At 38.3% G+C, this 26,921-nt stretch overlaps 1 protein-coding gene across 1 annotated transcript in view; it reads right to left on the reverse strand.

Moving 5' to 3' along the window:
- NIBAN1 (niban apoptosis regulator 1) overlaps window positions 1-26,921 on the reverse strand; it is a 160,227-nt gene that overhangs the window by 79,690 nt on the left and 53,616 nt on the right. Inside the window, exons 2-4 of the mRNA XM_036853490.1 lie at window positions 12,523-12,653; window positions 8,273-8,404; window positions 2,703-2,817 (exon numbers count right to left, since the gene is read on the reverse strand). Coding sequence (XP_036709385.1) covers window positions 2,703-2,817; window positions 8,273-8,404; window positions 12,523-12,653 — 378 coding nt within the window. The remainder of the gene's footprint in view (window positions 1-2,702; window positions 2,818-8,272; window positions 8,405-12,522; window positions 12,654-26,921) is intronic.

Raw genomic sequence — 26,921 nt, forward strand, 5'->3', positions numbered from 1 at the left:
CTCCATTGCAGTTTGGTGTGTCACAGCCACTAAGTTTTGGCCAATGAAACGTAACCTGAAGTGGCAGTGAGACTTCCTAGAAGCATCCTTAAGGAGAGGGAATGTGCCTGCCTCCTCATCTTTTCTCCTTCCTCCTGTCTGGAATGAGAAAGCCATGGCTGGAGTTCCAGCAGCCACCTTGGACTATGTAAATCTGGGCCACAACCCAGAGATAAAGGGGCAGAAAGCTAAAAAGAGTCCCTGACATTTATGGAACTGCCACACCAGCCTGTACTGCTAATATCCAAATATTTTTAGCAAGAAAATAAAAGCATGTATTTAATTTGAGCTTTTTGTTGTGTGCAACAAAGTAGATTCTAGCTAATAAAATGCCAAACAAGGGAATCATTTTAGCAAAACATGGGACCATTTTTGAACATCATCTTAGCACACTACTGTGTAAAGAAGACCTATATATATATATTTTTAACATCTTTATTGGAGTATAATTGCTTTACAATGCTGTGTTAGTTTCTGCTTTATAACAAAGTGAATCAGCTATACATATACATGTATCCGCATATCTCCTCCCTCTTGCGTCTCCCTCCCACCCTCCCTATCCCACCCCTCTAGGTGGTCACAAAGCACCGAGCTGATCTCCCTGTGCTATGCGGCTGCTTCCCAGTAGCTATCTATTTTACATTTGGTAGTGTATATATGTCCATGCCACTCTCTCACTTTGTCACAGCTTACCCTTCCCTCTCCCCATATCCTCAAGTCCATTCTCTAGTAGGCCTGTGTCTTTATTCCCGTCTTACCACTAGGTTAAGAAGACCTATATTGATAAACCTCCGGTGCTTTACCTCTAGTGAGGTTAATTTCTCCCATCTTTATTGTGCCTTTATTCTTTCCAATAAAATTAGAATCACACTGCTGTTAACAGTGTGATTCCTGTTAACACAGTTTTGTGAAAACACTCTCCTTGCCCTTTCCAATATGTCACAATTTTGTACAAACAATTAAAAGCAACATTCACCACTTATATTTAAAAAAGTCTTAGTAAGCCCCATAAAATTCATTTCTATTAGCTAGCCTCTTGTTATCACTCATTTAACATTTTACAACAATTTTCCAGATACCATTAGTCTGCATTTTTTCTGAGTTGAGTTATAAGGATATCACAAATGATCTACTGTAGAATATTCTATTTTTAAAACTGAGAAGGGCACAACATACAATTTAAAAAGTCTTTGAAATGTCCAGTCTGAAGCCCTGGGCCAAATGGCACTAGTCACACAGACCTTGTGTTTTTTATTCCTTTTCATTCCTTCTGATATATTTCATCAATAAATCAATAAATATATTGTCAGTTCTGACTGATTTCATTGGAAAGTTCTTTTGAAGTGATTCTAAAGAGTCAGTGTGTTGGCATCCCCATTTCTAAGTGGTCGCTCCAAAGCCAAGATAACACGTAATTAGATGTTAAAATATAATAATATGTATAGTGTACATAAAGTGTTGTTTTAGCTTGAATTACTTAGTAAGAGTTTGTTAATCTAGGTTTATGGTTCATGTACTAATCCTATAACAGTGTCATTAAAAACACTATGCTAAGCATTCTGCACTGAAATAACAATTGATAAAATAATTTTATATTTTCCCCATAAATTCCAGTGAAATGATTATACCTATTAATATGAACCAGGGCTCTCTTCAAGAAACTAAGTAATTACTGTGCAGTGTGATTTACACAAAGCCAGATGGTGTTATTACATTATCCACAGTTCATGAATCTCTATGAAATGCTCTATTTCATCTGAATATTATCCAACACACTCTCTACATGGAAAAAGTGAAATGAATGAGAATCAGAGTATGTTAGAGCCGGTAATATCCTTCTAGATTTTCAATTTCAAGGGCCTAGAACTGGGAGAAACAGAAATCAGAGAGGTTCAGCAATAGCTAGGGAAAATGCTTGATAAGCGTCACAGATAGAACTAGATAAAAATCCAGCCTTCAAATTCTCAGTTCAATGCTCTTTCCACGGCAGCATTCAGCTATTATTAAAGATATGTTAATTAATGCAATGCTTTTTTACACAGTAGCTATGAGTCACTGTAATGCTTGTTAAAAATGTTTTGTTGATTTAGGATATTTTATTGCATATCATCCTAAAATTAGAAAAATAATATTCTCTGACAGGTCTTACTGAAAGATGGGATTATACATTTCACAGACTGGGCCCTACATATTTATTTCTGCTGTCTTGTGTAAAGCTTGCAATATATTCCAAAGCTTCAAGATGCCTGACCAATGGTATATTTTCCATGTGCTAGAAGCACAGTGACTGACTTGTGTATTACCAAATATGATTTAAAGTAACAGAATTGTTACAATGTTTACCTGAATTAGAGAAATTACATCTTCCATTTGCCTATGGAGAATGTGTGTCTAGCCCAGGGTTTCTCAACCTTGGCAACTACTGATATTTAATGCCAGATAATTCTTCATTGTCAGGGGTTGTTTAGCAAGCATCACTGGCCTCTACCCATTAAATGCCCGTAGCACGATCCTCCCAAGTTGTGACAACCAAAAATGTCTCCAGACACAGCCAACTGTCCCTGGAGAGTGAAATCATCACCCCTCCCCTTGAGAAGCACTGATCTAGCTAAACAAAACATGTTTAGGAATTTTGTCTTGGGAAGGAATGCTCAGCAACTCACCAATGGGGTCTGGGAAATGCCGATCAGATAATAAACCATATTCATCTTCTGAGGTTAACACCTTGCCACCAGCTGGAAGAATTCGGCTTTTAGGGGGAGCTCCTCTCTGATAGGCCTGGGAAAGGAAAGGCATAAATGAGTGGAATTTTTTCCTCATTTGGATTTTTGGAAAATATCAGGAATATTAGAAATAGACAAATATACTCAGAGATAGAAATTCCCACACTATGTCAACGAGTAAGAGCCATTTATTCAAAAACTATGTTTTGCACTGGAAGCCTCTGTCAGAGAGAGCATCAGGACTTGCTCCAGGACCAAAAGGAAGAAAGGCTATTACACTTGCCACTGGCTATGTTTTAGCTGCAGTGATTGGGTCAGGGAAGGTCACATGACCTCAGCATGTCCAATCAGAGTGAGTGTTAGGGTTTGTCCCAGGGGCAGCGAGAAAAGCTCTTATAGTTTCCTGGCTGCAGTGATTGGGTCAGGGTCAGTCACATGACCTGATTCAATCCAATCAGAGTGAGCTTCTGGCCTTGCAAGAGGGGCTGACAGGAAAGCTCTGCGAGGAGGTGAGTACAGGACACCACCACCATTTTGTTACTGTGGAGGACTCTGAAGGAGCCTGACAATGGAGATTGTGGCCTGTTAGGGAAGTCAGGCTGAATGAAGGCAAAGATTTGAGATGGAAGAAAGAACAAACTGAGTTCTGATATCACTGGAGCCGTGGATCAAAATGCACCTGAAACCGGACCTGTGCTGTGGAGATTTCAAGTCAGGAGCCACCAATCCCAGCCCCTTTTTCTTTTTTTTTTTTTTAATCTTAAGAAAAAAATTTTTTTATTGAAGTATAGTTGATTTACAATGTTGTGTTAGTTTCAGATGTACAGCAAAGTGATTCAGTTACATATATATATATATTCTTTTTCAGATTCTTTCCCATCATAGGTTACTATAAGATACTGAATACAGTTCCCTGTGCTATACAGTCGGTCCTCGTTGATTATCTATTTTATGTATAGTAGAGTGTATCTGTTAATCCCAAACTCCTGATTTATCTGTCCCTTCCCCTTTCCTCCTTTGGTAACCATAAGTTTGTTTTCTATGTCTGTGAGTCTGTTTCTGTTTTGTAAATATGTTCATTTGTATCATTTTTTTTAGATTCCTCATATAAGTGATATTGTATATTTATCTTTCTCTAACTTACTTCACTTAGTATGATAATCTCTAGGTCCATCCATGTTGCTGCAAATGGCATTACTTCATTCTTTTTTATGGCTGAGTAATATTCCATTGTATATATACACCACATCTTCTTTATCCATTCATCTGTCATGGACATTTAGGTTGCTTTTGTGTCCTGGCTATTTAAATAGCGCTGCTATGAACACTGGGGTGCAGGTATCTTTTCAAATTAGAGATTCTCTGGATATGTGCCCAGGAGTGGGATTGCTGGATCATATGGTAACTTTATTTTTAGTTTTGTAAGGAACCTCCATACTGTTCTCCATAGTGGCTGCGCCAATTTACATTCCCACCAACAGTGTAGGAGGGTTCCCTTTTCTCCATACCCTCTCCAGCATTTATAATTTATAGACTTTTTGATGATGGCCATTCTGATTGGTGTGAGGTGATACCTCATTGTAGATTTGATTTGCATTTCTCTAATAATCAGCAATGCTGAGCATCTTTTCATGTGCCTTTTGGCCACCTGCATGTCTTCTTTGGAGAAATGTCTATTTAGATATTTTGCCCATATTTTGATTGTTTTTTTTTTCTTTTTTTGATATTGAACTATATGAGCTGTTTGTATATTTTGGAAATTAATCCCTTGTCAGTTGCATCATTTGCAAATATTTTCTCCCACTCTACAGGTTGTTTTTTCGTTTTGCTTATGGTTTCCTTTGCTGTGCAAAAGCTTATAAGTTTGATTCAGTCCCATTTGTTCATTTTTGCTTTTGTTTCTATTGCGTTGAGAGACTGACCTAAGAAAACACTGGTATGATCTATGTCAGAGAATGTTTTGCCTATTTTCTCTTCTACGAGTTTTATGGTGTTAGGTCTTATAATTAAGTCTTTAAGCCATTTTGAGTTTATTTTTATGTATGGTGTGAGGGTGTGTTCTAACTTCATTGATTTAAATGTGGCTGTCCAATTTCCCCAACACCACTTGCTGAAGAGAATAACTTTTCTCCATTGTATATTCTTGCCTCCTTTGTCGAAGAGTAATTGACTATAGGTGTGTGAGTTTATTTCTGGGCTCTCTATTCTATTCCATTGATCCATATGTCTGTTTTTGTGCCAATATCACGTTGTTTTGATTAATGTAGCTTTTTTTTTTTTTTTTTTGGCTGTGATCGTGTGACCAGCTCTAGACTAGACCAATCACTCCAGTCAGGGTAGAGCTTTACTTGACCTGATGTGGGTCACAGCCCCTCCTGGCCCCAAGGGTGAAAAAAATGTTTTGCGTCCTTGCTACTTGTGGGTAGTACTTTAATACTTCTGTGTGACGGTCACAAGATGGTAAATCAGAGTCCCTAATCTCAGGGAGATTCACTGTAGATATGTTTCTCAAAGGGGGTGAAACATAATCTCAGTAACTTCAGAAATTCTGCACCACACTTATCATTTCAGATGCTAGTGCCTGAATCATTCTAATAACCAAAAGGATGATGACACATACAGACATTTACCACACAAAATGCTTGGAGACTAATGACAAATGAGACTGTGGGACATGTAACTTCAATTATGGTTGCCAAGGATTTTTACCAAAAACATAAAAATGTAACCATGATAAAATATGCCACCACTTTGCCCTCAGGCGTGAAACTGTTTTGCAGTAAAATGATCTGGGATGGAAGGGTAATATCATGACATCAGAACAAATACCGGCCAGCAGACAAAAAGCTCTGCTGTTTGAGAAATGTAAAAGGGGTGCAGAGCATCGCTAAAGCAGTGAAGCAGTTGGTTAAACAGATATACTCACATGGACATGCAGATAAGATAAAATGTAAGTATGTGCATCTGATGGGAGGGCAGAAGTCAAGGGAAAATTTTGAGACTAACAAGCTAAAAGCAAGTTGAGAACTGAAACCACGAAACTGTGGGACCCAAAATCTGGAGTGTACTCTTGGGAATAACTAAAATAATGTTGATCAGGGCCATAAAATCAGAGTAACAATAACACATTCTGCATCAATAAGATAGCGACTGAAGAAACCCAAACAAAACAAACTCTTGTATACCTAAGAAGGTTGTTTTCATTCTTGTAAGAACCACTAATCAACTGCTCAAGCACATCAGGACCCAGAGCAGAAGAGGGAAGAATCCAAAATGGTGTGATTTTGAGAAAATCTAGGAACAGGTTGATTCAGACCGGCCTCAAATCTGAATTGTGTTATCTGTGAAAACAGGCCTAATCTAGGCTTTAATAAACATTATATATTATATTATTTAATCCTCAAAACAGCATTGTGAATTAGACATTATCTCCATTTTATAAACGAGAAAAATGAAGCTCAGAGAGGTTAAATAACTTGCCAATGACCCAGTGGTGAGTAGGTGACAAATCCAGGATTCATACCTGGGTTTGTCCAGCCCCAGAGCAAGTGTATAGGAAGTAGGAAGTGAGAACGAGAATGCTCATTTTTTTCCTCCTCGATTACCAGCCAAAACTGGATTCTCAATAAAAGAATAGGCAGTTTATAGATAGATACTTAATGTATAACTCTTAGGTGTAATTTTTTTTAAAAACCTTCTGTAATTAAAAAACAGGATATCATTAAAACTTTAAGGAATTATGGCACACTGCATGGGCATTTTTTTCCAAGTTAAAAAAAAAATTGGTTATTACCAAATTCAGTGACCATATCTTAACAATCGGAACAAGTTCACCTGAAAATGATGAGCAAAGTAAAGAAAGCAATATAGTCCATAAATTGCAAGTTGAGGGAGCAAGTGTAAAAAAATGAAAAGGGGAAAAAAAACACAAAAATTTGATTCAAAATGAAACTTCCGTTAGTGCCAAATATGGTGAAAACCTTAATAAATACAAGAGTGAGTTCTATGAGTGCTTCCTCCACATTAGTTAGTTGTCATACTGGCAACTGCTCTATATTGGGCTCTGCCAGCACTTGGCCATATGCTAAGGGCTTCAATGCATTCATGTCTTTAATTCTCACAACAACATTGTGATGAAGGAATCATGCTCACCATTTTACAGATGAGAAAACTGAGGCTCAAGGAGATTTATAACTTATGCAAGGACACATATCTGGTAACTGGTAAAGGTGTGATTCAAAGTGCATAATATTAACCATTAGGTTATACTGCCTCTTCTCAAGCTTCCCTGAGAGAACAGTATAACGGGACGTATGAAATCTAAAGTGATTTGTTATTATTATCCTTATTTGTACTGTATTGATCATTTGCTTCAGAGAGCAAATCAAATGTTGACTAAAATCCTAAAATAGATAAAGCAGAGAAGATATTGGCTTAACAAATGTTGGAAAGAATAAGACTACCCAAGAAAGCACTTGAGTACTGCCTGGTAGGTGGTATAATAAGTTTGTATTATATTTTATTTCTATTTTCCATCAAAAATTGGAAGGAGACACATTATCTGTCAGCCTGAAGCCTCTTCCTAAAGGTTTAGCATCAGGGATAATTACTCAGAGTATCTGCAGAGGATGTCCTGACTAGTTTTGAACTTAGAGTGAAGAGTGCAGAGTTTTAAATATGTTACTAACTTTAACCCATAAATAGTAACTATTCATTTCAAAGGGAGCTTGAGAATCTATGTAGACTGAATATGTGTACAGTATGAGATCTGGAAGGAGTCAGTGGGATCATTCAGCCTCACACTCTAGTTTAATGGAGGCCTGACCTCAACTTTAGTTTTCCAAATTCTCTGCCCAATGTTCTTTCATTTATACCATATTACCTCCCTTGATGGGGAAAGAAATGGGAACCAATAAAAACTAAGGTCCTCTCAGGTGCTAGGCACTGTACATATGCTATCTCATCTCTCCACATTTTACAGACAAGGGAAAAAATGAGATAACCAGCAAAGAGCTAGTGAAAAAAATTCATATGTATAAGTGAAATATAGTATGTGAAAAGTTCTGAAATTTTAGGAACCCATGCAAATCCAATCACAATCTTAACAAATAATTCCTCTGCCACAGAGGAGGCTTAAGAGTGGGAAGACATGGAGACACAGAGCAGAGAGAGAGAGATATCAGGGAGGTGACTAAGACAGACCTCGAGGCCCAATGATCATAGGAAAGGCTCCCGCACTGGCCACTCAGTATAACCTTCTATCTTCACACTCACTTGCAATTACTTGTTCGAAGTCTACGTTGCCCACTAGACTGCAAGCATCTGTCTAATCTACAGTGATATACCTAGAACCTACTATAACCCACAATAAATATCTGTTAACTGAAATGAATACCTGAATCTGTTAGTGCTCATTGAATCAGTCAGTCTCAAAGGAGAGAGCTTGCCAGTCAACCCAGCCAACATTTAAGAAAACGGCAAGAATCAGTGGTAACAAGGAAATGTCTTACCTCTTTGTTCTCATAGCTTTCCACAGCAAAGTCATTTTTAACCACAATATATCTCTCCTTCCATTTCTTTATGTCCTCAGCAAACTGTGATAGCTCTGCTTCATACAAAACAGTTCCAGGCTCCAATGGTGGCTTAAAGAAGATGAATGCAATTAACTGTCACAACAAAAGATAGCATATCATGCTACCACTAAGTCTATTCACGGTATTTCAAGGAATATTTTCAGAAACTATCTTGTGCTGAGATCCTGGGGAAATTGTTGCTTCCCCTCACCTCCTTCCACATTTCCCTTTCCTACCTCTCCTGACCAAATGCAAATATTTGTCTTATTGATATTTTTGTGATTTGCATTCCCTTCATTATGCTACAAGAACAGAAGCATATGCTAGAGGGGATTATAGTAGCAAGGTTATGCTTTGCATACCTGTGGCACTTAATAAATCCTTGGTAAACTCTGTGGAAGAGAGGGAGTGAGCCAGTTAACTGTAAGCTGTGGACATCTATCCCAACACCCTGAATATACCTCAGGGTTAATTCCTGAAAAAACAGGGGAGTTAACAGGCTGCTCCCCTCTTTGTCAACCTTCAGGGGCTGCCTCAAGAGTCAGTGTTCAGTGATTTCCCCAGACCCAAAGCTCTGGGGACCAAGGCTAAAAACACTTAACCCACCTTTGTGCTCTTCAAGGAGACTTTGTTTACTCTCTAGTTAAAGAACAAGCAGGCAAGCCAGCAAACCTTCATTCTACCTCTTCCACTTAAAGGTCTAGGGATTTCTCGTTCATAACCCTGGCTAAAAGCCAAGTCATCACTGATTTCTCTGTTCTATTATTTGTGCTGTAGGGAAGTCTCTGTTAGATACCTAGTTAGGTCTTCTATTGGGCTAACCGTGTAAGGGGGAATTCCCATCCTGCCTCATGTATTATCTCAAAATATAGGAATGGGCCTCCTGTCTTTCACGTGTCACTGACTTTACATTGATGTTATTCAAACACTATAGTGCCTTTAACACAATATTGTAAACCAACTATACTTCAATCAAAAAAAAAAACATAGTCCCTTTAGAAACTCATGCCTCCCTTTTCAAGCAAAATTTACATGAACCATACAGAGAAGAGTGATATGCTAATCTTTTTAAGAATCTGCTAAGGGTTGAAATAAATAGCCTTATAAATTCCAGGGCTTAATATTGAGGCAGATAATGACGCACTCTCCTATATGGACTCATTAACACGTAAAAGAGGACCTCACTCTCCTCTTAAAATGAGACTGCAACCATGTATAAGCTGAACTTTATAGTTCTTACGTACAGCATTTCTTAAACCTGGGCCACTTTTTCTCTTTTATTTATTTATTTATTTATTTTTAGTGTTTTTATTTATTTATTTATTTACTTATTTATGGCTGCATTGGGTCTTCATTGCTGTGCACAGGCTTTCTCTAGTTGCGGCGAGCGGTGGTGGGGGGGGGTGAGCGGGGACTACCCTTCGTTGCAGTGTGTGGGCTTCTCACTGCAGTGCACGGGCTCTAGGTGCGCAGGCGTCAGTAGTTGTGGCATGCGGGCTTCAGTAGTTGTGGCTCACGGGCTCTAGAGCACAGGCTCAGTAGTTGTGGCGCACAGGCTTAGTGGCTCCGCGGCATGCGGGATCTTCCCGGACCAGGGCTCGAACCCACGTCCCCTGCATTGGCAGGCGGGCTCTTAACCACTGCGCCATCAGGGAAGCCCAAACCTGGGCCACTTAGATCAACTGATACGGTTGTTAAAAATGCCGCCTCACCAACCATCCAGATAGTGGAGACTTGGTCAAACTGTGTCCCTGAGTGAGGACCCTGTGGAGCAGAGCAGCCCTCTGCAATCTACGCAGTGGACACGCTGGGCATGTAATATGGGGGAAAAACAAACTACTGTTTTCAAGCCAGTGAGATTTTGGTGTTGTCTTTTTACCATACCATATATTACTGTATCCTGATCGGTTTAATCTTATTAATTTAAGTCCTTCATTATACTGAGTATTTTTTATTGTGGTAAAATACACATGAACACAGGATGCTTTTCCATTTATTTATGTGTTTAATTTCTTTCAGCAACATTTTGTTTTCAGTGTACAATTCTTTCATCTACATGGTTAAGTTTATCCTTAAGTATTGTATTCTTTTTTTCCTTATGTTATTTTTTATTGTGGTAAAATAAATACACATGGCATAAAGTTTACCGTTTTAACCATTTTTAAGTGTACAGTTCAGTGGCATTAATTATATTCACATTGTTGTGCAACCATCACCACTATCTATCTCCAGAACTTTTTATCACCACAAACTGAAATTCTGTGCCAATTAAATAATAACTCTCTATTTCCCTCACCCCCACTCCCTTGTTACTACTATTCTACTTTTTACCTATATGAATTTGACTACTCTGGGAAATTCATGTAACAGGAGTCATACAATATTTGTCAAAAAAAATGCAGCCTCACCCTAGACTTATATACTATATACTATACTATACTGATACTATATCAGAATCTCTGGGGGTACAGACCAGAATTTGCATTTTTATCAAACTCCCAAAATTTTGTCAATCATTGCTTTATGGGGATGACAATCAGTTATCCCTACAAAGCCATGCTGCTAAATCTATTGGTCAACTTTCAGCAATATCTGACCTATTTATCACTCCCTCTTTCTTGAAACCCCTTCTTTATTTGACTCTGGCACATTGTACTTTCCTGATTTTTTTTTTCCTACTCCACAGGCTATTTTTTTCTCAGTCCATATTGCTGAATCTTTCTCCTTTTTCTGATCTCCAAATGTTGGAGGGGCCAGGACTTGGTCATGGAAGCTCTCCTTTTCTCTGTTTATACTTTCCCTTGATTATGTCCCATGACTTTAATACCAGTTATGAGCTAAGAACTCCCAAATTTCTATTCCCTAGCCTCAACCTCTCCACTGAGCTCCAAATCAGAGCATTCAACTACCTAGTCAGTATTTCCATGGGTGTATGTGAAATAAGTATCTTAAACATAACGTGGCCAAAAGTGAAATGATTCCCATCCACCTCTGACTCTTCTGAGTAAAAGACAAGTCCATCTGCTTATTTGCTCAAGCTAAAAGCCAAGTCATCACTGATTTCTCTCTTCTTCTATTATCTCATACCCAACCCATCAACAAGTTCTGTCAGCTCTGACTTGGACTCTTCTCACAACTGTTTCCACTACCACCCTAGTCCAATTGGCCATCATCCTTCTCTTGGACTGCTACAGTGTCTTCCTTGCCAGTTTCCAGTTTCTTCTCATGTCCCTCCCCATAGTCTATTCTCTATAGAAAGGCCAGAAAGATCACTTAAAATTATAAGTCACTCTGTATTCAATACCCTCCAATAACTTCCCATCACACTTAAAAACCTTTATTGTGGTCTATGGGCCTACATGATCTGGTCCCTATTTGTCACTCTGCGTTCCTTTTTCAGCTCTCCTCCCTTGCTTATATGGCTCTCAGCACACTAGCCTTCCTGCTATGCTTCTGACTGCTGCAAGGTCTTTGCACTTCTGTTCCATGTGCCTGGAACACTCTTCCCACAGGTATTCACAGAGCCTACTCTCTTATTTCACTCTAGTTTCTGCTCAGATGTCATCTCCACAGAAGGCTTCACTGACCACCTTCTCTGAAATAAGACTCCTGCTTTATTTTACTTTGTAGCATTTCTTATTACCTGATATTCATTTGTTTATTTGTTTATTGTCTGTCTTCTATTTGAATATTAACAGGAAAGCAGATAATTTGTCTTGTTCTCAAGTTCTTAGAGTAGGGCCTGGCACATAGTGTCAATAAATATTTGTTTAGGTTGTGGATAATTATTATAATGGAGCAAAGGAGACAGAATAAGTTACAGGTTTAGAAGATAAAATCACATTCGATCAATGACCAAAATAAAAACACCCATAGTATGAGGCACTGAAATTATGACTTTTTTTTTACTGTATTTCACCACAGCAAGTCAGAGTTTTGACATCAAAGCATCAATGTGGGAAAAACATAGTAAAACTGAAATCATGCTAGTTTTCTTTTTATGTGAATTACACCATCAACAAGAAATCATATGCTCTAACTTCCAGGCAAATAGTTTTTTGAGCATGAAATGATTAGAGAACAGATTTTTTAAACTGTCATTCAAATTATTGTTTATATCAGAAATATTATGAGTTATAAACCATTCTTCAGTGTGAGAAATATGGAAACCAAATTCCATGGGTTACCTTGGTCTTCAAAAATTGTGATGTTAAATCTCTTTGCTGTTCTACTTCACTGCGTACATAATTGCAGAAAGCCACAGAGTACTGGCGACTGTAGTAGGGACTGAAGTTTTTGATAGCAGCCTCAGTTTTCCCTGGAAAAAAAATGAAAATTAGAATTTAGAAATGTAGCATCTGTCTCCATAATTCTATATATACCCCTCTAGGCTCCCCAACCCCTCTGCTTCCTAGGGATTTGTTATTAGCCCACAGGCCCTGAGAACTTTGATACCTGCTGCCATGACTTCCTCCCCCTCTGGCATCAACCTGAGAGAGTTGGAGGTCCTTAAGGACCATCTATCCAGTAACCAACTTTCTTCATTTTACATTAACAACCCATTGCCATGACCATAAGCTCAACCATCCTCCTAGTTCTTCTACAACCACCATTCTACCTCACCCTGTTCTCCACTTCAACTTGCTCTTCATTATCTTCTGCCTCCAGTCATTCAACTTCTCCTACACAGCAATGCAACAATAATCCCAGGGTTCACCATTTCAACTCTGCACACACGTCACTCCGTTTGTCTTCAGATCCTGAGGCCCCACTTCTAGCCCTGCTGATCCACAGCCCTGGATAAAATCAACAAACGGTTTCTTCTAGTTCTGCTCCTACGCTTCTGGTTTAAAAACTTTTTTATTTTATTTTATTTATTTATATATTTTTTGGCTGGGTTGGGTCTTCGTTGCTGCATGCGGGCTTTCTCTAGTTGTGGCGAGTTGGGGCTACTCTTCGTTGTGGTGCGCGGGCTTCTCATTGCGGTGGCTTCCGTTGTTGCGGAGCACGGGCTCTAGGCGCGCGAGCTTCAATAGTTGTGGCACGTGGGCTCAGTAGTTGTGGCTTGCGAGCTCTAGGGCACAGGCTAAGTAGTTGTGGCGCACGGGCTTAGCTGCTCCACAGCATGTGGGATCTTCCCGGACCAGGGTTCGAACCTGTGTCCCCTGCATTGGCAGGGGGATTCTTAACCACTGCGCCACCAGGGAAGTCCCTAAAATTTTTTATGATTCAAAGAATGATATAACTACCATGGGGTAGAGGTAAAAACTTTGGATTAAGAGTCTCGAGACCTAAATTCTGGTCCCAATTCTAGAAGACAGAGAAGTGAACCAGCTGTATGACGTCAGTTGTCACTCATTCTCTCTAGGCTCCAGCATCCTAACTGTAAAGGAAGATGCTCACTAGTCCACACTTTTCCTGGAATCTACGTGACAGTGAAATATAACCATGGAAGTACAGCTGCCTCACAGCTGTGACCAGCAACTACAATATGACCTCTTAGCACCAGAAGAAAATAAATCTGAGGAATAATCATGTGGGAGGAGCTTGAGGACTCGAGATGGAGGGAGAGGGAGAGTCAGGCACTGGAATACTCTTGAGCTTTTCCAACCTATGCTTAACTTCAGAAAGTAGGGAGATTGCAAAGGCAGGAAAGGAGAAGGAGAAATAGGGGAGAAAGGGCAAAGCAGCATTCTGAAGCAGATGAGAAATCCTCACAACATTTCAAGGACTTGCCACAGAGTATACAAATATATACAGGTCACACTGACTGTGCTTACAAGCTATTAGTCCTTGGAATAAGATATTAGTTTGAGAAAAAATAAACCTGATGTAACATTCCAAAATATTTTAAAATACTCTCATGTGAACTTGGCATAATTTTTGTTTTCAAATTTGATATTATAGTCAACAGAGAAATATTAAAATATAACGTACATAGCTACTTATAGCTCTGTATGTTATATTTTGTACTTATATTTATTTATAGCTGTTTAGAGCTATTACACATGTAAAATTTCAAAAATAAGTGAAGGGTTCTAACCACATAGATCAAGATACTCAATATGAGAAACTTGAATCCATAGCTGCCAACTTCTATGCCTATGGAATCATTGCCCCAAACACCCACAGTGTATAAATACTCTCTCTATAAGGAAAATCCTTCTTTAGTTCAGGCATTTAGATCTCATAATACATATGAGGTAAAGGGGAATTCTTGCTTATTCCCTCAATAAAATGACATTTTCTGGTTGTATTTATGAGCTTTAATAATTATTACTTGTAAGGTGCTTTGATACCCACTAATAATAGGTTCTGTAGAGATGCAAATAAAAGTTCCTATAATTTGAATCAGGTATACTTTTGCTTGCTTTGTGAGTTTATGGTATTACTATTAATCAGTATTTGCATAATACTTTAATATACTCAGGCTTTATGTGTCTAATTGGTTATTTTTTTTTAGCTTTTATACAGTGCATAAGGAATAAAATTCTATATACTTGTCTATAATTTTCTTGTATAGGCGTGGGACATCTTTGAGAATCCCCACAATGAGAATGAGTCTCACCTCACTGAAACATATAAATGATTAACAAAATTGGCCCTTTAGATCCAAGTAACCACTGTTTAGTCTAGCAGGAGAGCAGCCGGTTAATTTCTGATTAATTTTGGCACTCTTGCAAGCAATTGGATTTAAATAAAAGGAGGTGGATGTCATTTTATGACGAGCTCTACAAAGCCTTGAAACCTGACATCCTGCCACATCACCCAGCCCCCTCAAGGATGCCCTGCTTCTACTGAGATGCTGCAATGCCACCACTCCCTCCCAATGTATGAGAAAAATGTTTCTGTGATTTGAATATCTGCATATACTGTCAGCACAGCATCCACCAGGGAGCACTCATAAAAAAGAGATTACAGCTTCCTAGGGGAATTAACCTAAAGACTGGTTCAAAATGTAAATAAAACAGCTAACAACATCACAGGTTCTAGGAGGAAAAGAACCTAAAGCGATTCCCAAAACGTATCTAGATTTTAGATCAAGCTGATCTAAACTCAAATAAAGGAATGCCCAGTGTAGGGATCTTGACAATTTGAGAAAAGCCTGGTGTTGGGGCAAAATACCACTGTAGTTAGGAGGATGGACTCTGGAGTCAGACAGACATGGGCTGACTCTAAAGAGTCCCATCTCTGCTACTTACTAGTAGTGGGACTTCACACCAGTTACTTTCCCTCATATAAAATCAAGCCAACAAGAGTAGCAATCTCATGGATATTACTCAATCATAAAAAAGAAAGAAATACTGCCATTAGCAGCAACGTGGTTGGAACTAGAGAGTATTATTCTTAGTGAAATGTCAGATTGACAAATACTGTGTGATATCACTTATATGTGGAATCTAAAAAGTAATACAAATGAATGTATATGCAAAACAGAAAGACTCACAGATATAGAAAACAAACTTGTGGTTACCAAAGGGGAGAGGGAAGGGGGAAGGACAAATTAGGGGTATGGTATTAACAGATACAAACTACTATATATACAATAGATAAGCAACAAGGACATACTATGCAGAAGAGGGAATTATACCCATTATCTTATAATAACCTATAATGGAATATAATCTGCAAAAATACTGAATCACTTTGCTGTACACCTGAAACTAACACAATATTGTAAATCAACTATACTTCAATTAAAAAAAAAGAGTAGCAATCTCATAGTGTTGTCATAATCACATGAAGCAACACAGTAAAATAAAAGTGCTCAGCACTGCATTTGGCACATAGAAAGTTTTTGGTAATCCCTAGTAATTAAATTGATGATGAAGCACCCAAGCCAACCACCCAGGGAAGGTCCTTAAACTAAACTGAGGAATCAAGGAGAAGCCAAAAGCAAGTTGTCTATTGTAACTCATTAACTGGGGCCATCCTGCCCTGCTGCATACAGAACAGCCGTCCTACCCACTGCAAGCTCAAGACAGACATAACCTACATTTTCACAGATGTTTAGGAATGCTTACCAGCACGTAAGCGGCCCTCAGTGCAACCTGAATTAAAACCAACTAAATCAAACATTAGCCTTAATGAGTCAAAGTGAAAAGCAAGTTAGTAGCTTTGTTACATTGAGCTCCTCTCTCCCAGCCTCAATTTTTTTATACTGAGGTATAGTTGATTTACAGTGTTGTGTTAATTACTGCTGTACAGCAAAGTGATTCAGTTATACATATATATATATACATTCTTTTTTTAATATTTTCCATTATGGTTTATCATAAGAGATTGAACATAGTTCTCTGTGCCATACAGTAGGAACTTGCTGCTTATCCATTCCACATATAAAAGCCTACATCTGCTAACCCCATCCTCCCACTCCATCCCTCCCCCAATCCCTTCCCCCTTGGCAACCACCAGCCTGTTCTCTATGTCTGTGATTCTCTTTCTGTTTCACAGATAAGTTCATTTGTGCCATATTTTAGATTCCACATGTAAGTGATATCTATGGTATTTGTCTTTCTCTGTCTGACTTATTTCACTTAGTATGATAATCTCTAGTTGCATCCATGTTGCTGTTGCTGCAAATGGCATTATTTCATTCTTTTTTATGGCAGAGTAATATTCCACTGTCTATATGTACCACATCTTCTTTATTCATTCATCTGTCAATGGACATTTAGGTTGTTTCCATGTCTTGGCTATTGTGAATAGTGCTGCTATGAACATAAGGGTGCATGCATCTTTCTGAATTATAGTTTTGTCCAGATATATGCCCAGGAGTGGGATTGCTGGATCATATGGTAATTCCATTGTTAGTTTTCTGAGGAGCCTCCACACTGTTTTCCACAGTGGCTGCACCAAGTTACATTCCCACCAACAGTGTAGAGGGTCCCCTTTTCTCCACACCTTCTCCAGCATTCGTTAATTGTAGACTTTTTGATGATGGCCATTCTGACTGGTGTGAGGTGATACCTCATTGCAGTTTTGATTGCATTTCTCTAATAATTAGTGGTGTTGAGCATCTTTTCATGTGCCTATCGGCCATCTGTATGTCTTCTTCGGAGAAATGTCTATTTAGGTCTTCTGCCCATTTTTGGATAGGATTGCTTTGTTTTTTTGTTGTTGAGTTGTATGAACTGTTTGTATATTTTGGAAATTAATCCCTTGTCAGTTGCATCATTTGCAAATATTTTCTCCCATTCTGTAGGTTGTCTTTTTGTTTTGTTTATGGTTTCCTTTGCTGTGCAAAAGCTTGTAAGTTTGATTAGGTCCCATTTGTTTATTTTTGTTTTTATCTATTGCCTTTGGAGACTGACCTAAGAAAACATTGGTACTATTTATGTCAGGGAATGTTTTGTCTATGTTCTCTTCTAGGAGTTTTATGGTGTCATGTCTTATGTTTAAGTCTCTAAGCCATTTTTAGTTTATATTTGTTTATAGTGAGGAGAGGGTGTGTTCTAACTTCACTGATTTAAATGTGGCTGTCCAATTTTCCCAACACCACTTGCTGAGGAGACGGTCTTTTCTCCATTGTATATTCTTGCCTCCTTTGTCAAAGAATAATTGACCATAGGTGTGTGGGTTTATTTCTGGGCTCTCTATTCTGTTCCATTGATCTATATGTCTGTTTTTGTGCCAGTACTACGCTGTTCTGATTACTACAGCTTTGTAGTATTGTCTGAAGTTTGGGAGGGTTATGCCTCCTGCTTTGGTCTTTTTTTTCAGGATTGCTTTGGCGATTCCAGGTCTTTTATGGTTTCATATGAATTTTAGGATTATCTGTTCTAGTTCTGTGAAAAATGTCTGAGCCTTAATTTTGTCACCTGTAAAATGCGGATTATAAGACACCCATTTTCATAGCATTTTGTGAAGATTCAATGGGATACTCTACAGGTTAAAAAGTACCTGTAGCAGTGTCAGACACTTTAGTTACTCAATAAATTTTGAGTATTATTACTATTATTTAATATTCCACCATGAGAGCATTCAGATAAGTGGATCAGCCCACAGGCACCACACAAAATAACTTCAGCTTAAACCAGCTTGTTTCCACAGTTTTCAAGATGCTTGAGTATTGAATTGCCACTATTTAGTATCACATTCCCTTTCTTAAATTGTTTGTAAAACACAGTGCCAGGTCTTTCTCTAAAAGGAAGTTACTCAATAATATAAAGACTAGAGCCACAAAGGGCTTCTTCTGCATTTTCTTACACCAGCGTTTTTGGCACAGGCATATTTCTTCTAATCCTACTCAATTATTGCAGCATACTATGCTGGGTGCGGTGCTGCTACCATTTACTTGACCAGCCTGCTCTCAACACCCTTCAGGGTGATCATCACTAAAGTTAAAAGAAGCCTCCGTGACAGGTCTGTCCACAACACTTAGCTTCAGTTCAACTTTGTAAAAGTAAGAAAAGTATCTTCTGGACCTTTTAAAACCATTTGAATTCATACAGACTCCAAAACTCAGCACTATTATTTGATTCCTTTTCCCTTGCTCCCATATTCAGTCATCAGGTATTGTCACTTCTACTTCCACAGAATTTCTTGAATCCATCTCCTTTTCCCCATCCCAACCCCCATGCCTCCAATCAAGTCTTTATTATCTTGAAACAACATTGTAAAAGTCTCTTAATCTGCCCTATCTCAGAATCACAGCGGGAGCAAAAATGCAAAACAAAACATAGCAAACAAACCAGTAAAACCTTTTAGCTCTCAGTTCTAAAAGAGGAACAAAAAAGTCAAAGCCAGAGTGGGAGGGGGCAGTGCCACTGCCGATACATCAATCCTGGAGGATTATGGGAGAAAGGCAAAGCTTGGTCTGTGTTGCAAAGGCAGATTCTAGGAAGTGGCCAGAGTGAGTCCAGAGTTGATGGAGCAGAACAGGAAAGGCTGAATCCTATCTGGCCACCATGGTTCCACTCAAGAGAAAGCTGACACGAGTTACCAAGGCCCAGATGTTAGACTGGGGAACTGGCCTTCAGAACCAAGTCTTGCCATTAATGCTCCCAGGAAACTCTTTTGAAAGCCTTAAGAGACACACCTCATAGTCGTAGAGCCATAATCCTCTGCATCCCGGCCTGACAAGTTTCATTTGACATGTTGTTGCAAGATCACGTTAATTCCTTTGTAAAAACCTTCAACGTTCCCCATTGCCTAGAAAAGTAACCACTTAGCCTGGCAACAAAGGCCCTGTGATCTGGCTCCAACTATCTTTTATTTCCCACCTCTCTACTCAGACTAACCCTCCTCGTCCCCTGTACATGGCCACGACTTCTCCCTCCCTTCAAGCCCAGGTGGCAATCCCAACCCAAGAAGAAGCCTTTTTTGGCTCTCCCCAGCTGGAAACACTCACCTTCTTTCCTATTCTCCCAAAACTGCACCACTTTTGCTACAGCTGTTTAAATATAGCTTATCTCTCCTCCAGGGGTATAGTGTATTTATGTACTCAGCAAATATTTGTTGAATGAATGAAAGAATGGCTAAGTAAATATTTAAGAGTAAAGCAAATTACAGTGCATCACAATCATGAAACCCATGCTAGTACCCCAAGAAAGGAGAAAGGTCCAGTTCTCAGCTTGACTAGTTATTATTAAAACTATGCACTCTCATAGCACAATTCTTTTATTTAAAAAAAAAATCTGACTCTCACAGGTTAACTCCGTTTAAGCTTTTAGATGAATTTTGTCCCTGAAATTATAGGTGGGGAATTATTTACAAACAAAAGCTTTTCTTGGTTTGTTTGTTTTTCTTGACCAGTTCGTAGACATGGGAAATATATCAGGGCCTAGGTAAAACTTATATAAAGTCCGAAGAACCTGACAGATTTGTATATTTTCTCATTCTAGAAGGTTGTTTGTCAATATTCCAGTCCTTCAGTAGTTTATCTCAATTCTACACTTTATCAATAGTTTTCTTCCTTGAAAGATACTGTTTCTAGTGGATTATTCCTAGTTCCTCCATTATTCCCAGGGTCAAAACAACTATGGTATATTAAAAACTCTTCTCCAAAATATTCAGATTCTATGCTGTTTCAATCACTTTTAGAAATGTAGCTCATAAGTACAGCAAGATACAAAAAATCCAAGCACTATTTTTGCTATATATCCTTCTTATCTTTTTTCAATTATTTTTTAAATAGTTGAGATTATTACATTTTGTATCCAGCTTTATTTACTTCACATTTCACCTTTGGTTTTTCCTATGATATTACAAAAAACAAAGAACCACATTTTTCAGATGCTACATTTCTATTGTTACTATGAAGGAGAAAAATACAGAAATTAAAAAAAAAAATAGGTTCCTTTTAACAAAGTGGCTGTTTCCTGAAAACAGGCAAATTCACACATGAGAAGAGGGTTAACTAGGCCTTTGGCACACTATTCTTTTTTTTTTTTTTAACATCTTTGTTGGAGTATAATTGCTTTACGATGTTGTGTTAGTTTCTGCTGTATAACAAAGTGAATCAGCTATACATATACATATAGCCCCATATCCCCTCCCTCTTGCGTCTCCCTCCCATCCTCCCTATCACACCCCCTAGGTGGACACAAAGCACCGAGCTGATCTCCCTGTGCTATGCGGCTGCTTCCCACTAGCTATCTATTTTACATTTGGTAGTGTATATATGTCCATGCCACTCTCTCACTTCATCCCAGCTTACCCTTCCCCCTCCCTGTATCCTCAAGTCCATTCTCTAGTAGGTCTGCATCTTTATTCCTGTCCTGCCCCTAGGTTCATCAGAACCATTTTTTTTTTTTAGATTCCATATATATGTGTTAGCATACGGTACTTGTTTTTCTCTTTCTGACTTACTTCACTCTGTATGACAGACTCTAGGTCCATCCTGGCACAATATCTTAAAATCTTTCGAGGTTTCAGGTGAAGATTAATTTGGGAGAATGACAGAAGTAGCTCTGAAAATAAAACATTTTTAATATTTATAGAAGAGTATAATAATATCCACTATTGTTTATTTTCCCCAGAGTTTCTCAGATTATAAAAGTTTAAAATTCCTGATGAGTTATAACATCAGCTTTAGTTTCAGGTTTCTAAGCACCATCACTTTGCACCTTAGGGTGGAGATACCAGAAATCCCAATTCACAATACGAAGGTGCAAAAATCTAATTACACAAAATACTGCCCAAGGGCTCTCTCTTTCTTCTAGTAAATGCCTTAGAGAATGGGGATAAATTGGATTCTCCATAACTGAACTAAATGATGTTTTATTTTTTAAAGCACATTTATTATTGGTGCTTGAGTGACAGGTTTTCTTTTTTTTTTTTTAATTATTTGCTTTATTTTTTAATTTTATTTTATTTATTTATTTATTTATGGCTGTGTTGGGTCTTAGTTTCTGCGCGAGGGCTCTCTCCAGCTGTGGCAAGTGGGGGCCACTCTTCATCGCGGTGCACGGGCCTCTCACTATCGTGGCCTCTTCCGTTGCGGAACACAGGCTCCAGACGCGCAGGCTCAGTAGTTGCGGCTCACGGGCCCAGCCACTCCGCGGCACGCAGGATCCTCCCAGACCAGGGCTCGAACCCGTGTCCCCTGCATCAGCAGGCAGATTCCCAACCACTGCGCCACCAGGGAAGCCCCGTGACAGGTTTTCTTAACAGACTCTGCTACAAACATTCTTCGTGGGCAGCATCGATGCCAGCAGGTCCCTGCGTCCTAGCTGGCAGGAACTCCACTTTGAGTTAAAAATGAGACCTATAAACCAACTAAAGTTCTCTGTGATTTACTTCAGATAGTAATCCACAGAAGAGAAACACACACTTATGCTCCCAAGAGCTTCTATTTAATATATCAGAGTCATGCCAGGACCCTCCCCCGGACTCAGAAAGCATTTCCTTGTTTCCAAAACTTACACTCATAGAAATCCTAAACTCTGAGTGTACTTGCTCTTGGACTGTTAGAGACCCTTATTTTTTTCCAATCCCTATTCTAAAAGCAGATGCATTATCTTCAATATAGCCACAAAGCTTAGTCCATTAAGGCATTCAGGGAGTCCACATGTACTTACAGATGCTATGTAAGGGGCCAGGCACCAGCTCCAGTTGGTGAGGCAGAAGCAAAAACAGTGTTTTCTACAAATGATCACAGCCACTGAAATGAATTAAGGTTCCCATCTGCACTACATATTTAGTTAAACAATACTTTGACAGGTTAATATAAGAGAAATGGGAGGAGCTATCTATGGGAGGAAAAACACACTACCATATTATGTCACAATCCTCACTACCTTGACTCTATGGAAAAATAAAACTCCTACTGTGGTCAGCTATTCAAGAGAACAGATTTTTAGAACCTGTAGGATCTTAAGTCTGGTTTCCTCTTTTTTAGGGGAAGAAACCAACTGCAGTGTTAGAAAAATACATATGCCTGTAATTTTATGCACACATTTTTCTTTAGCCATAATTAGATGGAAGCTAACTTTAAATTTTCTTCCATTTCATTTGGGAAAAGTGCTTGGAAATTTTCAAGATTATTTTGCCATTACTTCACAGCATGCCTCCAATTTCCTCATGACACATTTGATGAGAATAAATCATGTTTATTTTGCTACTTCTCTAAATTGTCTCATTTCCCCTAAGGAAGTTGCAGATTGGCTGCCTTTTTTTATTTTTACAAAAAGGAGAGGGAAGAGTGTGAAAAAGAAAATTAAACCAATCTGATACAGCTACTTTTTCAGAAAGCATCACAAGAACTGTGAATTTAGGAAGAATACTAATATTTTGCCCGTTAAACAATCTTTTTTGCTTTTGAAGAAAATATAAAACTGAAATGCAGAAACTGAAAAAATGAAATTCCCTTTGCTCTTTTTGAGTCTAATTATGGTTATTAAAGTTTTTGCACATATTTTATCAGAGGCTCTCAGATTATTTCAAAATCCTGAAGATAATCTTTGCTTTGAGATTGCAGCCATGCAAATGAATACAACATGCACATTAATAGAAGTCAGGCCAGACTTAAACGAAGCAACAAGCTTAGGAATGTTACTAAGTGATTCTCCTTTCAACATAATAGGTTCTCTGGTGTCTCCTTCAGATTCTCTTTTATTTTCCTAACTATGTCCTTTCTTTTTTCTTATCTTATTCCACTTTTCTTCTTTCTGCACAGAAGTATGTTTGTCTGAAATGCTTTCTGTTACAGTTTTTACTTCTTCTCGTCAAGAATTTATGCTATTAATGTAAAAAAAAAAAAAAAGAAAAAATTCAAGAAAACTATGTTTGGGACCCAGATATGCTTGTGCTTTGTTAGTCTGGGGAGACAGGTAACAATAAGAAGGAGTGGACTTTGCTATAAAATGAAAGGTGGCATTGCTAGGTTTGGGAAAGTCCAGGAAAACTTCATAAACTATTCAACATTTCTGCAGGCCAGCTAACTTTCTGAAACCATTTACAAGGTAGATAAAGTACTCATTAGGGAAAATTATTTTAGCAAGCTCTAACTTATCCTCACACGAATTTCAGAACTGCCAAAATGGTTCTGACTCCTGCCCACTTGATTCAGTCAGGCACTGAGTCCTCTGAATACAATTTTCTTAATGATAACTCAAACACCCGCAATTTTGCTTTTTTGACAACCTAATGATTGCCAGCCAGTATATCAGTTAATCACTAAATTTAAAAATTCTTGAGTAATGTACGTTAGTGAAAAATGAACTAAAAGCTATTGTATGTGATGCTCTAAAAACAGAAACAGAAAAAACCCCACCAAAAACCCCAACAGTACTATCTAAATAGTACCAGGTTATTTAAAGTCACACATTTTTACTATGGGAATTGCTCTTCCATAAAGTGAATTCTCACGGCGCTTAATAAATGTGCTAGAACCTCAGACGATTAACTCTGCTTGGAGTCCAAGCCTCACAGGTAACTCACTTACTCTAAACTAGCATTATATGCACCAAGGGGGTTAAATATGAAGTAGAACTGTAAATAACTGAGACTACCTTCCACAATACACGTACAAAAGCAACTTGAGTTCATCTGGACAGTAGCACAGACATGCCAATGTCAATCACATTCCAACTTCCATATATTGATGAAAAGACCAAAGATTACAGACTTCTAGAGCTGGATGGGATCATAAGGGTCATTTCCAACCTTTTCCTATTTTCAGATCAAGAAATTAATTGGACCATGGTCACAAAACTAGTTTGTAATAGAACATTTATGAAAATTTTTAAAAATCATTGTCAATGTTTTTAACAAAGTTTTTCTCTCTACTAAGACTACACTGATTTTTATGGAGGAATTCAAGCACTCCCTTTTTATTAATGGAGGAATGTAAGTATTCTTTCCTAATAAAAACCACATTGTCAAGAAGCCTTGTGAAATGCTCTTAAATTTAGGTAAAAAGATGTTGTTATGGTTAATCTTATGTGTCTACTTTAGTGGGCCATGTGATGCCCAGATATATGCTCACACATTATTCAGGAGGGTGTCTTTGAGGGTGTTTCTGGATGAGGTTAGTATCTGAATGGGTAAACTGAGTAATGAATATTGTCCTCCCCAATGTGGGTGGACCTTATCCAATCAGTTAAAGGCCTAAATAGAACAAAAAGGCTGCGTAAGAGGGAATTTCCTCCTGCCTGACTTTCTTGAGCTGGGACATTTGTCTTTGCTGGCCCCTGGACTTAGACTGAAACGGCTTTTCCTGGATCTCTAGGCTGCCAGCTTTCAAGCTGGAGCTACAATATCAGCTCTTCTGGGTGTCCAGTTTGCTGCCCTCAGATCTTGGGACTCGTTAGTCTCCAGAATTGTGTGAGTCGATTCCTTATTTAAAACATCTCTCCTGTCTCTCTCTCTTTCTCACCCTAATACAGATATAATCAATTGAAATACATTATTGAATCCTCACAAAAGTATCAATTTATTTCATTAAATGTATACTAAATTGTTGGGTCAACAAGTTAAAAGTAATGAAAATGTCTAGGGCTTCAATGTAATGAGTTCTAAATTTGTCAGTAGAATCTGCAAGCCAGTGTGTTTCAGAATACTCTCTGAAACACATGGAATCTGTATTTAAAACATTCCATTAAGTGATTTATGAAGGACAGTAAAAGCATTTGGCTCAGCTTCATCCAATTGGCACAGGTTGCCAGCAAGAAGGCAGAGACCCAGCAAAGCTCTGGGTACAGGGGGAACAAGCTGACCTTATCTGAGTACCCCTTAATCTCATTCAGGTGTTCCAATTAAGTGGTATCACTGTCTCAATTAAAGCTGCAGTCTCTATTGGCTAATACCATAAAGCTCCCTGGGAAATACACTAATTAGGTAGATTTTCTTATCTGCTGATTAAGAATCTGTTTTGCACCAAATCAAGGTTAAAACTTACTGCTATGGACCAACCCCATCATCTGTAGGATATTCGAAATGTCTTTAACAAAGTTCCTCTCATCTCTTCTCTATATTCTACTTTGTCTGAGCCAAGAGATGAGGTATGTTGAATCATAGACCACTAATAACAAGGGTTTTGTACATGTGTATATTTCAATTATGAACCATTTCAACATAATGAACAATAAAGTGAGTAACATATATTCCCACTATCCATCTAAATAAATTTTACCGTTACCCCATATTTACCTCAAAAAATTTTTAAACAAAACACTACAGCTAGAGAAAAACAAATACTGTATGCTAACACATATATATGGAATCTAAAAAAAAAAAAAAAGGTTCTGATGAACGTAGTGACAGGGCAGGAACAAAGATGCAGACGTAGAGAATGAACTTGAGGACACGGGGGTTGGGGGGGAGGGGAAGCTGGGACGAAGTGAGAGAGTAGCACTGACATATATACACTACCAAATGTAAAATAGCTAGTGGGAAGCAGCCACATAGCACAGGGAGATCCGCTCAGTGATTTGTGACCACCTAGAGGCGTGGAATAGGGAGGGTGGGAGGGAGGCTCAAGAGGGAGGGGATAAGGGGACATATGTATACATATAGCTGATTCACTTTGTTATACAGCAGAAACTAACACAACATTATAAAGCAATTATACTCCAATAAAGATGTAAAATAAAAAGAGCATCAAGGATTGCCAGCTGCCACCAGAAGCTCTGAAAAGGTAAGGAAGGATTCTTCCCCAGAGCCTTCAAAGATCGTAGCCCTATTGACACCTTGACTTTGGGCTTCTAGCCTTCAGAACTGTAAGAGAATAAATTTCTGCTGTTGTATGACAAAAAAAAAAAAAAGAAAGAAAAGGGAGGAGAATCATAAAGTGCTTCCAGTAAAAGTAGAACATATGTCCAAGTACCTTATTAATTAACCGGAGTAGAGAAATTGGGTATTATCTATAGAGAGATATAAAATGAAGTGAAGGCATTTCTTTCTAACTCTTAAGACAGGGCATATTTGACCATATTTCCATGTTGATGAGAAAGATCCACACTGAGGAATGCTTGCAAATACATCCTTGCAACAGTAGTACACATTTTTCACAGTCTATGAAACATATATTTCACTGTGTCTTCAGTGAAATAAATGAAAAAAATTTAAGAGGTAAAAAGGGGTATGCTAATGACCTTTGCAATTATTTCATTTCCCATGCATCTGAAAATATATGTAGATC

This window comes from Balaenoptera musculus, chromosome 1 (assembly GCF_009873245.2).
Source record: "Balaenoptera musculus isolate JJ_BM4_2016_0621 chromosome 1, mBalMus1.pri.v3, whole genome shotgun sequence".
Classification (NCBI taxonomy): Eukaryota; Metazoa; Chordata; class Mammalia; order Artiodactyla; family Balaenopteridae; genus Balaenoptera; species Balaenoptera musculus.